The 15,923-nt window shown below is 40.9% G+C and overlaps 1 protein-coding gene across 2 annotated transcripts in view; it reads left to right on the plus strand.

Moving 5' to 3' along the window:
* The window catches only part of IL20RA (interleukin 20 receptor subunit alpha), a 35,648-nt gene extending 20,455 nt beyond the window's left edge, over positions 1 to 15,193 (plus strand). The window contains exons 3-7 of one of the 2 annotated variants that reach the window (XM_068551366.1): positions 5,008 to 5,189; positions 6,398 to 6,573; positions 7,149 to 7,293; positions 11,027 to 11,166; positions 13,994 to 15,193. In XM_068551366.1, the coding sequence (XP_068407467.1) occupies positions 5,008 to 5,189; positions 6,398 to 6,573; positions 7,149 to 7,293; positions 11,027 to 11,166; positions 13,994 to 14,785 (1,435 nt within the window). In that variant the 3' untranslated portion in view covers positions 14,786 to 15,193. The remainder of the gene's footprint in view (positions 1 to 5,007; positions 5,190 to 6,397; positions 6,574 to 7,148; positions 7,294 to 11,026; positions 11,167 to 13,993) is intronic. The other variant, XM_068551367.1, reaches the window with a different exon arrangement.
* The last annotated feature ends 730 nt before the right edge of the window (positions 15,194 to 15,923 follow it).

Below are 15,923 nucleotides of genomic sequence, written 5' to 3' on the forward strand. Positions count from 1 at the left end.
CATCTATACTTACTAGAATTATAGGACATTTTTAAGTGAAACTGAGTGCAGAGTTCTGTACAACTCACAGTTTTTATTAAAGATAATAGTGAATGGACATTTTCACTTTTCACCTCTCGCTCAACACTCATTGCAATCAACAAAGAATGCAAAATGGTGAGTGGGTGTGTGATAGGTCCTCACTCCTATACCCACTCACCTAATATTTAATAAAGAGCTGGCTCCATTCAAAGAGTAATTGTCCCAAAGAATCCAGCACACCTATCCCTAATTACTGAAAGGGAGAAAGACAAAAAGAACACAAGTCAAAAATTCCTGAAAGCTTTCTCATGGAAATTAAAGAAAAATTCAGACAAATAATGGTCCATAGTTTGAATCCATAAACAACATGTTCTCTAATGGTAAACCTCAAAGAAGAGATAACAGTCAAAGAAGAGATTCTAAGACAAGAAGAAGAACTTTTTTTAAAAGCACGGTGGCAGAACTTAGGAAGAAGATGGAAAATAAAAATGTTATATAGAGATGAAAAACCTATTATAGCTAACAGGTAGTAATAATTGAACAGGTAATAATGACTATCTGGAATTGCATATCCATGCATGCTCTGTCTAGGAAAATGTAATAAAAATAATAGGAAGACATATCCTGGTAAAGTTATTGAACTTTGAAGAAAATGAAATGATTTATGACCGTCACAGCAAAAACAGTGATTTCTATCTGGCAACACTCAGTTCATGACAGTGATATATCTTCTGAGGGAAAAATAAGTGTGACCTAAGACTCTTACCAAGTTCAGCAAATGTATTTTCTGTATTTTCAAGCAGGTTGAACCTGGGCTATCACTCCCCTGAGACCTTCTTGCAGGCTGTGGCGGGGAGGGAACACTAACTAAAGATGATATCCAACTGACAGAGGGATAAAGATGAGCCTAAATGAACTTAGTAATGACAAGATTTTGGCAAAAAGACAGGGAGCAGGCATTGAAACTATCTAAATGTAGAACTAAGACTAGTGATGGGAAATATGGTTACAGAACTTTCTTGTAAATGTTTGAATCTTATCAATCATATAACAAATCAGAAGGTGGGGAAAAACTGTATGTGTACTGACTTCTGTAGCACGAAGCCATTATATGTGATCCAAAATGAAAATATGGCATCATTTTAATAACTAAACTCTCAATATCTTTCATACACAATTTTCTTAATTTAAAAGATCTTTTAAGAACTAATATCTCGTGTGGTAATGAAACATTTGAACTGCAGTGATTCATTTCATTTTAATTTCTTTTTCTTTAAAGTTTGAATCAAGTTAAATTTACTACTTTTATTAAAATCATAAGTATGGCATAGCCTAGCTTTTGTCTATGTATTCAGCTATTGAATCATTCCTCTGGGTACATATAAGCATAATGAGATGTGCAGAATCATGTGTACCAAATGTTTCAGGGTAATGGGCTTCAGGGTAATTTATTTCTCTCTCGGTTATACTTTTCTGATTGCGTGAGTTTAAAAACTGTACCATATTTACAAAAAAGAATAACATCATTTTTGTCTTTGAAAATTCTGAGGAGATATGGGGATATATGTATATGTATAGCTGATTCACTTTGTTATACAGCGGAAACTAACACACCATTTAAAGCAATTATACTCCAATAAAGATGTTAAAAAAAAGAAAAGAAAAGAAAATTCTGACCATTAAAGGCAGTGAAAGACTTTGGCTGCTACTCACAATGACCTCATTTATCTAGAACTTCATTCTCATTGCCAAAGAATTTCTCAGGAACCAGTATTTTAGGGAAGAGGCATCACTCTGCCAGGAGAAATGGCTCATGAGTGTGTCCTTGTCTCCTTCTTCATTAGTGGAGCAAGGAGCTTGTTCTGTTCTTTATGTGTTTATGTGATTCAGAAAAGAAGAGAGAGAGTAATCCCTGCTCTGTGAGAGAAGATAATTTAGATTACATAAATTTCAAAAAAGAATATTTGAAAAGAAACTTGCCATGTTGGAGTTCTTACATGCCTGTGAATGTGGACAGTGGGCAGGAATACAGGGCAGCTTGTGTCACTGACATGGCTCCAGGCTCAGCTCCAAAGACAAACAGTCCTGGGGTCATAGCCAGACTGTGAACCTAAATGGGTAACTTTGGGCAAGTTACATATTATACTTTTTTACTTTTGAGTGAAGTTTGTTTCCAAGTAAAAAATGAAATTTTAACAAAAGTTTAAATTATATCTACCCAAAGAATTTAACGCCAAAAATAGAGTGTAGCATTAAAAGCACAAGCTTTAGCATCAGGGAGAAGTGGTTCAAATCCCAGATATGCCTGGTACTAGTCAGACTACCTTGAGCAACTCCCTTAATATCACTGAGCCTCAATTTCCTCATCTGTAAAATGGGATGAAAATAACGGTACCTACCTCCTAGGGTTATTATGATAATTAAATGAGATAAAGCTCTCAAATCTTAAGCACCAGTCCAAGCGCATAATAGGCACTTGATAAATATTTCCTGCCATTACCAGAAATCAGAGACCACTGAGGGCCCCGCATGACTTTTTGACATGCATGAACATCATTACTGTAGTATTTATTGAATGATTCATGTCCATCAGCTTGTCAGACTTACAAAGCATTTTGTCCAGAATTAGTAAAGAGCGTTTCTCCTTCATCAACATCTGTCATGGGAAGCTGCCTTGCCCTTGGCAAAGTCAGGAAGTTTGAGGAGAAAAGGTCAAATAGGCGATGGCAATATTTTTCAAACCACAAGTCAAGACCTGTTGGTGGGCCATGAAATCAATTTTGAGGGACATAACTAGCTTTTTTTTTTTTAACAGGAAGGAGTAGAATGGTGTGGAGTGGATTGGAATGCAAAATAACTAAGTGCCTGGCATGTTGTAAAGTTTAGGTATTATCTTCTAAAACCTTTGTTTTAGTATGTTGGATATATGTGTGAACTGGGTCACACTGTGAAATGTATTTCTTTCTATGGCTCACAGTCAATAAAAAGTTTGAAAGCCCCTCAGCATGGTGATTACTTGAATGGAGAAATTGGTCAACAAGATCTAGCTATATTTCTAATGTTTTCTGGTAGCTATGGTACTTATGAAACAGGAGACATTTACTTTCAGGACTCTGCTGCCATATTTTGAAAAGAGAAGATACCCTTAAGCTTTGGCAACACTTGATAAAGTTGACATTTCCTCCTTCTCAACACACAGTCTTCCCTTGACTTTTGTGATGTCTGTTTTTCCTTCTCCCTCTTTAGCTGCTATTTCTAAGTGTACTTTGTATCTCACCTTTATTTTTTTTAATTTTTTAAATAAATTTATTTATTTATTTATTATTTTTGGCTGCGTTGGGTCTTCATTGCTGCACGTGGGCTCTTCTCTAGTTGCGGCGAGTGGGGGGCTACTGTTCGTTGCAGTGCGCGGGCTTCTCATTGCGGTGGCTTCTCTTGTTGTGGAGCACAGGCTCTAGGTACGTGGGCTTCAGTACTTGTGGTACACGGACACAGTAGATGTGGCTCGCGGGCTCTAGAGCGCAGGCTCAGTAGTTGTGACGCACGGGCTTAATTGCTCCGCGGCATGTGGGATCTTCCCGGACCAGGGATCGAACCCATGTCCCCTGCATTGGCAGGTGGATTCTTAACCACTGTGCCACCAGGGAAGTTCCGGTATCTCACCTTTAAATCTTGCTGCTCCTGAAATTTTATCCTAGGGTTTGCTTTGTCTCCATGGGTAATTTCATTGATGCCTCTGCCTTCCATGAGCAGCTTTATGCCATAGATTTCAAAATCCCTACCTCCCACTCACCCCTTTCTCCTGAGCTCCAGCGCTTTCTGGGCATCCGCATTCAGATACCTTTTACGTATCTTAAGCTCAACATGTCAAAAACTGAACTCATTATCTTTCCCTCCCCCTCCTCTCCCCATTTCCCAAACCCATTCTTCTTCCGCATTCCTCATCTTGGTAAGTGTTACCACCATTCCACCCAACTAGCCCGGACAGAAAGAGACATCATCCTTAACACCTTCTTTTCCCTCATCTCTTTCATGCACTCAATCACCAAGTCTTGTCTCCTAATATTTTTTCCTTTTGTCCTGTCATTCATTCCACTGCCACTAGCCTTGTGCAAGCCACCTACCTCTTCCACCTGGACCACTCTAGCATCCTCTCAACTGCTCCCCAGTCGGCCACCCTTGACCCATTACATTCTCTACGCTACCACCAGAGTTAGCTGTCTAAAAGCCCGACACACCTGCTTTAATCCTTTCAGTAGCCTCTCACGCAACCCTGTCTCTTTCACTTGGCTCTTCCCATGTCACTTAACCTCTCAATACCTCAGTCTCTTCCACCTGAGAAATGCTAAAATATTTCCCACCTCCTGTTTCTATGGGTGTTATGTTTTTAATAAAGGAGAGGAAAAACAGATGTGAACAACCTGGTTAATATCATCATCATCACTATGATCATTGAAAATGCTGATTTCGGAATGCACTCCAACCTAGTGAATTTTCCCCAGAACCCTTGAGGGCAAGTATATTTTTAAATTTTATGAGAATGTCAAGAAGAATTTCCAAGGAAAAAAATGACTAATTTTTCTTAAAACAATCAATCCAAAAAAAAAAAAAAAAAAGACCCATCAAACTAACCTTGGTATGCATGTGGGCTAAAAATTTACATAGAAGAATTGATCACACAGTCTGTAAAATTTTTACTGTAGGCCAAGCCTAATAATAAAATACATGCTTTCAAAATGTACTATCCACATTATAATTCACAGAAAAGAAAGGTGATTACAGAAACTCTGACTCATGTTCCTGACAGCTAATGAAAAAAATTGCCAGCAGCAAAAGTAGATCCTTTTTTGTCTCAATGACAAGCACTTTTGTTGTTCTGAAGAGAAGGTCTTAAGTTCCATTCAGTTTTATATAATGACTGTTTTCTTTTTTCCTACTGTAAAGCATACAGGGCACCTCACTGTTAATTCACAGTTTCCTTCTCAGCAGATATGGGCAAAAGAAATGGCTGAATAAATCCGAATGCAGAAATATCAGTAGGACCTACTGTGATCTCTCTGCTGAAACTTCTGACTACGAACATCAATACTATGCCAAGGTTAAGGCCATTTGGGGAACGAATTGTTCTAAATGGGCAGAAACTGGACGATTCTATCCGTTTTTAGAAAGTAAGTAACACAGTTGTCTGTTAAACATGTATCAATATCAAGTTCATCTGACCCCCTAATGTAACAGTCTCTGCCTCATAGATAGCCTTGTCGAGGCCAGTGCTCTGCACTCTGTCCATCAGGTGGAGTGACCAGCCCAAGGTACTTCACCTTGCTGCATCTCAGAGTCTCATCTTTAGAATGAAAGTTTTGGCCAAGTGTCTCTAAGATTGCTCCCGGATCCAGAATTGACGCTAGATGCCAATATTATCAAATTTTGATTTGGTTTTATTGTTTAGTTGAGATTATATAATCTGAGGAACAACTGACAGGTTTATTTTAATGTTGTGGGTTTATAAACTATTTGACATAGGCCTGCAGGTTGATTAAAGATTGTTCTGATCTCCAAACTAAGTCTCTTCTTGTTACAGACTTGGTAGAGTTACGACCTAATTTCTAGATGTAACTCAGAATTAAGGCAACATCTTCCTGGTATTTCCTTTTAAAATTTTCCATCCCTGATCTGTGACTGATTCAGCCATAAAGGACCCACTCAGAGCTGCCATGATGAAATTTACAAGCACTCCCTAAGTTCTGGAGCTGGAGCCTTTCCCTTGCTGCCCTTCTGGATCAGAAGTCAGCAAACTATGGCCTCAGACTAAATGCAGCACCCCCTCCCCTTTCTGTTTTTCTACAGGACAAGAGCTAAGAATGGTTTTTACATTTATATAAATAATAGTTGCAACAGAGATCACATGGCCTGCAAAGCCTAAAATACTTACTGTCAGTACCTTTATGGTAAAAGTTTGCTAATCTCTGTTCTAGATCATTCTCCAAAGGTTACTTCCCCAAAGGTCTTTAGCAGCGCTTCATTTCTCCATTTCTGATTTTTACAAACACATCAAATCCTCTTAATGTTATTTGTCACCAACGTTTCAGGTCCCAGGAGTGTTGCAAACACTTTTAATTATATTTACCATCATCTAGTACTGTTTATCCATGTGACTAGGAACTACATGTGACTAAGTAAATTTGCTGTTTTAACATTCTATCAGTGTGTGACATGATTGTTTCAAGATTCGGTATCACTTGGGCCCACCTAGAGCATTCTGAGGCATCTCAGAAAAGAGGGTGGGCTTTAGAGCTTTGATCCCAGTAGGATTATATTGTTTCATCCAAGGTGATTTCTACATCTGAACATGATAATTCCCTCTCCCCTCCCCTTTAAGCACAAATTGGCCCACCAGAGGTTGCTTTGACTACTGATGAGAAATCCATATCTATTGTTCTGACGGCTCCAAAGAAGTGGAAGAAAAACCCAGAAGAAAGCTCTATTTCCCTGGAACAAATATACTCTAATCTGAAGTATAATGTGTCCATATATAATACTAAATCAAATAGAACGGTAAGCCTGAAATGGAATGGGGACCTATAATTTGTGTCACTTTTTGCAGCTAATGCTGGAAACACGCAGCCCTGATGCTTAAATTCTCGGCACGTGAATCTGGGAAGGTGTGATATTCAAAAGTGTTGCCATACAAGATACAGTTGAAGCTGATGTGTAGAAATTTTTAAAACTGCCTTCAGATTTCCTTTACAGAAAGTCTCCACTATGATGTTGCTGTTGGTGTGTAGAGCAATTGTCCGCCTCACTTTGGTGGAGAGTTTTTACTTACTTAACATCTGTCAATCACTCTCCAAGAAAGAAAAAAATATCAGCAAGAACACAGGACAAAGTGGAAGAAGAAATCCCTCCTTATGTCATTATTTAGAATTGTTCCCACAATTTGTCCAGTCCCTAACTGGGACTGCCAAGCTGAAGGAAAAGGATATTTTAAAGCTGTTGCTAAAAAAAAAAGCTCTTAGTGATAGTAAAGGACTTAATGGTACCTCAGTCTTCTATTTCCTTCTAAAGTTACTTGTCTGGGGTGGTGCTGGAAATCTCTGGCTCTAACTGCTCTTCGCAATTCCCTATCCTAGTGGTCCCAGTGTGTGACAAACCGCACGCTGGTCTTCAGCTGGCTGGAGCCGGACACTCTGTACTGCGTCCTCGTGGAGTCCTTCGTCCCAGGCCCTCCTCGCCTTGCTCAGCCTTCTGAGAAGCGGTGTGTCAGTACTTTGAAAGGTAAGCTTTGAGAATCTCAGCTGGTCTGAGGAGGGAAATCTGCTAAAACTAGAAGGAAGGATGGTGGTGTAGACAAGGTTTTGAAAATCCGTGTCTACCAGAAACAGGCTGAAGTGAAGGCAGAAACAACCATCACCAGAAATGCATTGAGCAGCCTGGGACTCTACCATTGAACTTGGCTCACGGTAGGGAGTGTTTTCACCTCCTGGGGAACTCTTAGCACCAGTCCAACAAGACTCTACCTTGGGAAATAAGAATTATAGGAATTTTTACACACACGGTTTTTCTTCTTTAAAACTATAATCACTCTGATCAGTAGAAGTTCTGTGGTCTTTAAGAACATCAGATGAGTTTATTCCTAGAAACAAAGCAGTATCCTAAAAACACTTTACGACAGAGTCTTTTGCTCCCCCTCAGGAATACAAATTATAGGCGCTGCAGGTTGTGTTCAGATATCACTCACTGTGCAAGGCTGTGCAAGGGCCTGGGATCAGCAAATCAGTTATTACTCCCTCACTCTTATAGTTGCTTCTCTGTCTTTCCTTTTATTTGTCTCCTCGTGTTTTCTGAACTTGGCTGCCAAGGAAGTGTGGTTGAAGACTCTCGTTCCTGTTAGGAGACTAGAGTTAGGAGCTTGGCGTTTGTTTAATTGTTCTTCCCTGAGGGTGGTAAGACCCTGAACTCAAAACCTAAAAATTGAAAATAAATCCTAAAGTTTACCTTCATTGAATGGCTCTTCATCCATTCTTCTTCTGTTTCTCTCTTCCAAATGTGCTGGCCTGCCAAGTGTCACAATCATTTTCCCCAAGACTTGGTTCCGTCACCAGCTGTGGGACAGGAATGGTGACAGAACCCCCATTTTCCTCTCCCCTCAAGCCTCCCACATTTCGAGATGAAACTGTCCTAAGGATTAAAAAAGGAATTTTGTGAATACATATCAGAAGTGAAAAGCTTTATTTTTGAATCTCCATCATTATCATGCCTTTCCCTTTAAAACGAAGGGTTCTCTACCATATGTCAAATATCAATAAAATTAAAATGCAAAGCAAGCAAAAGGCAAAGCAAAGCAGATTGAGGAAATCATTTTTGTATTTGGAAAAGTGCTCTGTTTACTAACAGCTTGATCAGTGGGCAAATGGTAGGAATGAATTCCCAGTGGAAATCATTTAAGCCATCGGCAGAGCTAAAGCAACTAAAGTACAGATTAAATGAAATACTTCCCAGTAAGCAGATGGAGCCGACTTTCTCACTAGTCTTGGAAAAGTAATAACAAGGTACCATTTCATGTTCTGACCTTTCTTGATATCCCAGCTGTTAGAGCACCCCAGATACCTTTCCAAGACACCATTATGAGGGTCTACTTTTTCAAAAACTCACTATTAGCTCTTTTGGGACTATTCTTTGAAATATTTCTGCCCTCCACAATCCCCCAATTCCTAAAATACAGATACAGTTTATTAGTTGATTGTTGCAACCATGTGCTGGTGTATACTAAGTGCCTTCAGTCACTGTTGTCACGGCTCTGTTTACCAGGGTGAGTTTGGTCCAGAGGCCAGGGATTGTATTAAGAGGACTGGATTGATTGGGGTTGACATATACACACTACTATATGTAAAAGAGATAACTAATAAGGACCTACTGTATAGCACAGGGAACTCTACTCAATAATCTATAATGACCTATATGTGAAAAGAATCTAAAAAAGAGTGGATATATGTATAACTGATCACTTTGGAGTACACCTGAAACTAACGCAACATTGTAAATCAACTATACTCCAATAAAAATTTTTTTTTAAAAAAAAGGACTGGACTGAGTTGTAGCCTGAAGTAGGGGCAGGTGATGCTCAGCCATCTGCAACATCTGCATTATTGGCATCTTTGTATGTGGAACCTGTTGACAGATGTGCTCTTCAGGATGGAAGAGCCTGCAGTTGGACCCCCATACCTGGGCTTTTCCCACTGGCTATTGTTGACCAGAAGTCCATGATGCTTCTGTTTCCACTCTTTAACTAGACAGTTAACCGGACAGCAACTTAGCTGCTGTCTCCCAGGACTAGGCATCAAGAGTATCCAACGTCTGCAAGGATTAGAATACTCCCACGACACTCTTGCTGATTGTATTAGTATGTAAGGAATGCCCTAGAACTTTTGTCATTTGTGCTAAAGCTGCTCCTTTTTCCACTGCTGTAGTAGTCAGGGTTCTCCATAGAACACAATATACATAATCTTTATATATAAATATATACACACACACACACACACACACACACACACACACACACCAAGACGGAGATAGAGACTTATTTTAAGGACATGGCTCACATGATTTTGGAGGTTGGTAAGTTCATACTCTGCAAGGCTGGAGACCTAAGGAAGAATTTATGTTGCAGTTCTTATCTGAAGGTGATCAGCTGGCAGAATTCGCTCTTCTGGGATGTGATCAGTCTTTTTTCTATCAAAGCCTTCAACTGATTGGATGAGGATCACCCTCATTATAGAGGGTAATCTGCTTTGCTCATGTCTACTAATATAAATGCTAATCTCATCTAAAAAATGCTTTCACAGAAACATCTAGAATAACGTTGGACCCAATAACTGGGTACTGTGGCCTAGCCAGATTGACACATAAATTTAACCTTCACAAATTACAAGTACTCCACAGGAGCTTAACAAATATAAATTAGTCACAGTGAGTCCTATCTATCAACCATATAGTCTGATCCATGGTGATCCAGGGCTACTTTTCTTAAAACTACTCACCAGATCTTTTCATTCCTCTATGGACTTTTTTTTTTTTTTAATTTTATTTATTTATTTATTTATTTTTGGCTGTGTTGGGTCTTCGTTTCTGTGCGAGGGCTTTTTCCAGTTGCCGCAAGCAGGGGCCACTCTTCATCGCAGTGCGCGGGCCTCTCACTATCGCGGCCTCTCTTGTTGCGGAGCACAGGCTCCAGATGCGCAGGCTCAGTAATTGTGGCTCATGGGCCTAGTTGCTCCATGGCATGTGGGATCTTCCCGGACCAGGGCTCGAACCCGTGTCCCCCGCGTTGGCAGGCAGACTCTCAACCACTGCGCCACCAGGGAAGCCCCTGGACTTTTAAACTCATTATGACCCTACGGCACAGCAGGACCACGGAGGGAGTTACTGCCATTCTCAGCACACACCAATTCAGCCGCCTCTCCACACATCCCCAAGCTCCAGACCTACCAGAAAGCCAGGCCAACTGTGTAAGGATGGTTCTGTTTGTCACACAGAAGATGACGCCATACATTCGTGGCAAGGTCCTGAATATATGGAAAAGGTTGAGTCGAATGAGGGGCATGGAAATGTGGGGCACCTTAATGGGATCTTCACAAGAAGGTTTTGTTGTTTGGTTTGAAGTGCTGTGAGTTGCTTGAGTATCAGGCACACTTTCCTGCAAATAGAAGAACCAGCATGAATCTCATAGCCAGATATAAAATGTTGGAATATCTTCTGACTTGGGTTGTTAAGGCATCCTTGCTGTAAAGGTTGGAGACAAGTCCAGATGATTCCTTAAGACCACCTAATTGTCAGAGAGAGTAAGAATTCTGAGATCCCTTCTAACATTTAGCTCAAGCTTCTCAATTTATAAATGAGAAAACTGAATTCCTAAAAGTAACTGATCTCTCCAAAGCCTCTTGATGTTACCAGTGTTTTCCCACCACACCAAATCACAACTGTCTACCCCACCCCACTTTTCTTTTTACAGATCAAACATCAACACTGAAGGTTAAAATCATCCTCTGCTATGTTTTGCCCATATCTGTTACTGTGTTTATTTTTTCTGTGATGTGCTACTCCATGTACAGATATACCCATGTCAGCAAAGAGAAACACCCAGCAAATCTGGTGAGTGCCTAGAGTGGTAGGAGGGTTTATAACAACCCCAGGAAGATAGAAAAGGGGGTTCTAGAACAGATACCGTTCCTTTTATGGGCACAGTGAGTTTCAAGTTAAAGAGTTGATGAATTAAAAACACTCTCTGTACTAGACTAACTCATTAACATAACCAAAGAGAAAGATTCCTTAACTTTGACAAAGATTTTATATTTATGGAACAGATCAGACTAGGTCTTGAGGTACACAGATAAATTGTCATGATCCCTGCCCCTCCAGAGGCTTAAGTCTAGTTGGGGACTAGACGTTTTAAAGGATATGTGAAGACTAAGATGAAAGTGGGTTCTAGGGACTCTTGCGGGTACAGGAAGGGGGCTGGCACCCTACGTGGAGGAGGAGGAGTTTCATGCCTGGGCTTGGTCATGAAAGTTCAGTAAGAGTTAGGGCACCTACCTCAAGTGGGAGAAACCGCAGGGGCAAAGGTAGGAGGATGTTTGGGAAACCATATAATTTTGCAAAACCATAAGGTTCCTGATGAGAAGCTATGAAAGAAGAGACTGGAGGGTGGGGGGTAAGGCCAGGTAATGGGAGAAGTGGGGAGTTATTCGAAGGACCTTGGGCTTCATTGTGTTTGCAAAACTCTGTAGGGTTTTGAGTTGGGATCATTATGATCAATATTGAGTTTTAGATACAACTGGATAGTGTTAAAGACAACTTTAGGGGGAGGAAGACTAGAAACAAACAAACAAACAAACAAACAAACAAACCCAGCTAGGAGACTGTGGGAGTTGTCCAGGAGAGAGAAGATGAGAGTCTAAAAGAGGAGAGGGGGATGTAGGGCTGGAGACAGACACGGAATGGAAACACATTTAGGGGGAAAGCAGCCAGGACTTAATCGTTCACAGCAAGGAGAAGCAAGAAAGTAAAAGAAGGAACAAACCTTATGCTTCTGGACCATGTACTGGAGGTTTCCCAAGGCTGAGCATAATTTAACAATCAAAAATTATTTCTTTGGAAATTATCAAAATATGTGTTCACATGTACACGATACATACATGCATTCCTGTTCTGTTTTTAAATGTTTCTATTATTCTGCCTTCATTTAGGTTTCAGAGTTAGCTTTTTAATGATGTAGGGAGACCTTTCCTAGGAGGAAAAAGCACAGGAGAACTGACAGCCTGTGACTTTTTGAAACCCAAATTTTTGTAAAAGAAAGATGCTGAAGTTCCCATTTTGTAGTTAAATGAAATCGCATCATTGGGTGGACAATGAGAATTGTAACATAACTCATCTGCTATAAATTGGCAGATGAATTTCCGTTTTGGGCCCTATTATAGCATGATTAGTTTGGTGTATGGGGGAAGTAAGTAAAACCATCTCTATTCATGTGCTTATTTCTCTTTTTACACCTAGTTTTCATGCCCTTCCACATTTCCTGTCCAGAGTATATGCAAAAAAGAGCTGGTAGCCCAGAGGATGGCTTATTGATGAACACATGGTAAACTGTAATTAATAAAGCAATTTCAAAAACTCTCAGTCTTCACCACTCCTGACACAGCAGAAATTCTGATTTTACAGAATTAAAAAAAGGAGGCTCAAGAAATTAAATAAGCCCCCTGAATTCCCTCAGCCAGTTAGAGGAAGAGGGAGTCACACCCCGATCCTTGGACTGGATCAGGACCACTCAGGGAACCACTTTTCACTGCCATATGCATTTCGTGCATCTTGGGTCCCTTGCCTCCAGGTGAGGGAGTTTCCCCTCATATTCCAAACATAACTTTCACTTCCATGAGTTGGTAAGAATAGGCCTTTACAACTATCTGGGGACAGTATAAATTCTAACAGCTGGTTTTTGTTTGTTTGTTTGTTTTTTTAACAGCTTTACTGGAGCACAGTTGCCCTACAATGGTGTGTCTGTTTGTGCTTTATAACAAAGCGAATCAGCTATACATACACATATACATACATCCCCATGTCTCCTCCCTCTTGCTTCTCCCTCCCACCTTCCCTATCCCACCCCTCTAGGTGGTCACAAAGCACCAGGCTGATCTCCCTGTGCTATGCGGCTGCTTCCCACTAGCTATCTGTTTTGCGTTTGGTAGTGTATATGTGTCCATGTCACTCTCTCACTTCGTCCCACCTTACTCGTCCCCCTCCTCGTGTCCTCAAGTCCATTCTCTACGTCTGTGTCTTTATTCCTGTCCTGCCCCTAGGTTCTTCAGAACCTTTTTTTTGTTTTTTTTAGATTCCATATATATGTGTTAACATACGCTATTTGTTTTTCTCTTTCTGACTTACTTCACTCTGTATGACAGACTCTAGGTCCATCCGCCTCACTACAAATAACTCAATTTCGTTTCTTTTTATGGCTGAGTGATAGTCCATTGTATATATGTGCCACATCTTCTTTATCCATTCATCTGTCGATGGACACTTAGGTTGCTTCCATGTCCTGGCTATTGTAAATAGAGCTGCAATGAACACTGTGGTACATGACTCTTTTTGAATTATGGTTTTCTCAGGGTCTATGCCCAGTAGCGGGATTGCTGGGTCGTATGGTAGTTCTATTTTTAGTTTTTTAAGGAACCTCCATACTGTTCTCCATAGTGGCTGTATCAATTTACATTCCCACCAACAGTGCAAGAGGGTTCCCTTTTCTCCACACCCTCTCCAGCATTTATTGTTTGTAGATGTTTTGGTGATGGCCACTCTGACTGGTGTGAGGTGATACCTCATTGTAGTTTTGATTTGCATTTCTCTAATGATTAGTGATCTAACAGCTGTTTTTAACGTCTCTCTAAAGTGAAAAGGTGAAAACCATTCTCTACTCTCTCTATAGGTTTTGATTTATGGAAATGAATTTGACAAAAGAGTCTTTGTACCTGCTGAAAAAATTGTGATTAACTTTATCACCCTCAGTATTTTGGAGGATTCTAAAACTTCTCATAAGGATATAAGTGTAATAGAAAAAAGCAACGACGCATCAGACCTGAATGAGCCCAGTGAGGACCGGGAGCCCCATCAGGAGGAAGTGGAGGTGAAACACCTGGGGTATGCTTCACATGTGGTGGACATTGTGTATGACTCTGAGAAAAGCACCAGAGGGACTTCCTTAACCCAGCAAGAGCCACCCAGCAGAACAATGGCCACAGATAAAGCAGTCATCGAATATGAATGTGACATAAGAACTAGCGACATTTCTGTGGGGCCTGGAGGTCAGGAGTTCAATTCGCAGGAGGAAGTGTCCCTACAAGGAAGGTTATCTGAGCAACAGGCAACTTTAGCAGACTTGGGTCCACAAACACTACCATATTCATATACCCCTCAGCTCAGAGACTTGGACCACCTGCCGCAGGGGCGTGTGGACACAGAGGAGGGGCCAGAGGCAGAACCATCGACCACACTGGTCGATTGGGACCCTCAGACTGGCAGGCTGTGTATACCTTCATTATCCAGCTTTGAACCTGACTCAGAGAGATGTAAGCATCCTGAGTCTGAGGGACTCAAGGAGGAGGGCCTCTTATCTAGACTCTACCAGGATCAGGCTCCAGACAAGACACTGGAGGAGCATGAAGCCTATCTCATGCAATTTATGGAGGAATGGGGATTATATGTACAAATGGGAGACTAACACTCACACTTCCTTTTGCCAGACCACTACTGTTACAAAACACGTGAGTGCAAACAGATAAGTGACCGAACGATAAAGTACCAGAGACAGAAGTTTACTCAGATTTCTGTGTCAGTGAGAATTACTTATTTCTTCTACTTTCATAGCACTTGTTTCATTCCGCCTCCTGTGGGTGGTTGGGTTGTGCGTGTGGGTCTCACACACTGATGGTGGGCACCCAGAGTGCAGTGGCTGACCCTCTTTGTACCCAGTAAGTATTCAAAAATGTTGGCCAACTTGGATGCAGAATTTATTCCGGTGGGTGTACTGTGGCCTCTGTATTTATGATTTTCTAACAAGCACTTGTACAATTATTTTCTGGGCTCTTACCAAGTGTATAGCACTGTAAAAAATACTTCATGAAGACCATTCATTGTATAAGTGCTACTTTTTTAGAATTTGGTTTATTGCCAGAATGATGAGATACTTAAAACATGCAAATACCGCTAAGTGGGTGGGAAGTGGTCACATTTAAAGACCTAACCCACTGTTCAATCATAATAATCCATGTTCAGAGTGAATAAATCAGGCACAGATCTTGATGTCATATGCTTTGGGCTTCTTTAAGTGGCCATATTAATACTTTAGGAGAAGTTCTGGAGTGTAAACATAAATTATTGTTATTAGTTTATAGTCAGAAAATGTCCTCTTGCCTTCCCTGGTGGCACAGTGGTTGGGAATCCGCCTGCCAATGCAGGGGACACAGGTTCGAGCCCTGGTCCGGGAAGATCCCACATGCCATGGAGCCACTAAGCCCGTGCGCCACAACTACTGAGCCTGCGCTCTAGAGCCCGCAAGCCACATCTACTGAGCCCACGTGCCACAACTACTGAAGCCTGCGTGCCTAGAGCCCGTGCTCCACAACAAGAGAAGCCACCGCAATGAGAGACCTGCGCACCACAACCAAGAGTAGCGCCCGCTCGCTGCAGCTAGAGAAAGCCCACGCACTGCAACAAAGACCCGAGGCAGCCAAAAATAAATAAATAAAATAAATTTATTTAAAAATGTCCTCTCAATAACTAGTAGAGGCTTTTTGCTAGGGAATTAACCTGAAAAAAAAATGCCACATTTTATAATAGAACAGTACATTTATTTCTGG

This window comes from Eschrichtius robustus, chromosome 9 (genome assembly GCF_028021215.1).
Source record: "Eschrichtius robustus isolate mEscRob2 chromosome 9, mEscRob2.pri, whole genome shotgun sequence".
Lineage (NCBI taxonomy): Eukaryota > Metazoa > Chordata > Mammalia > Artiodactyla > Eschrichtiidae > Eschrichtius > Eschrichtius robustus.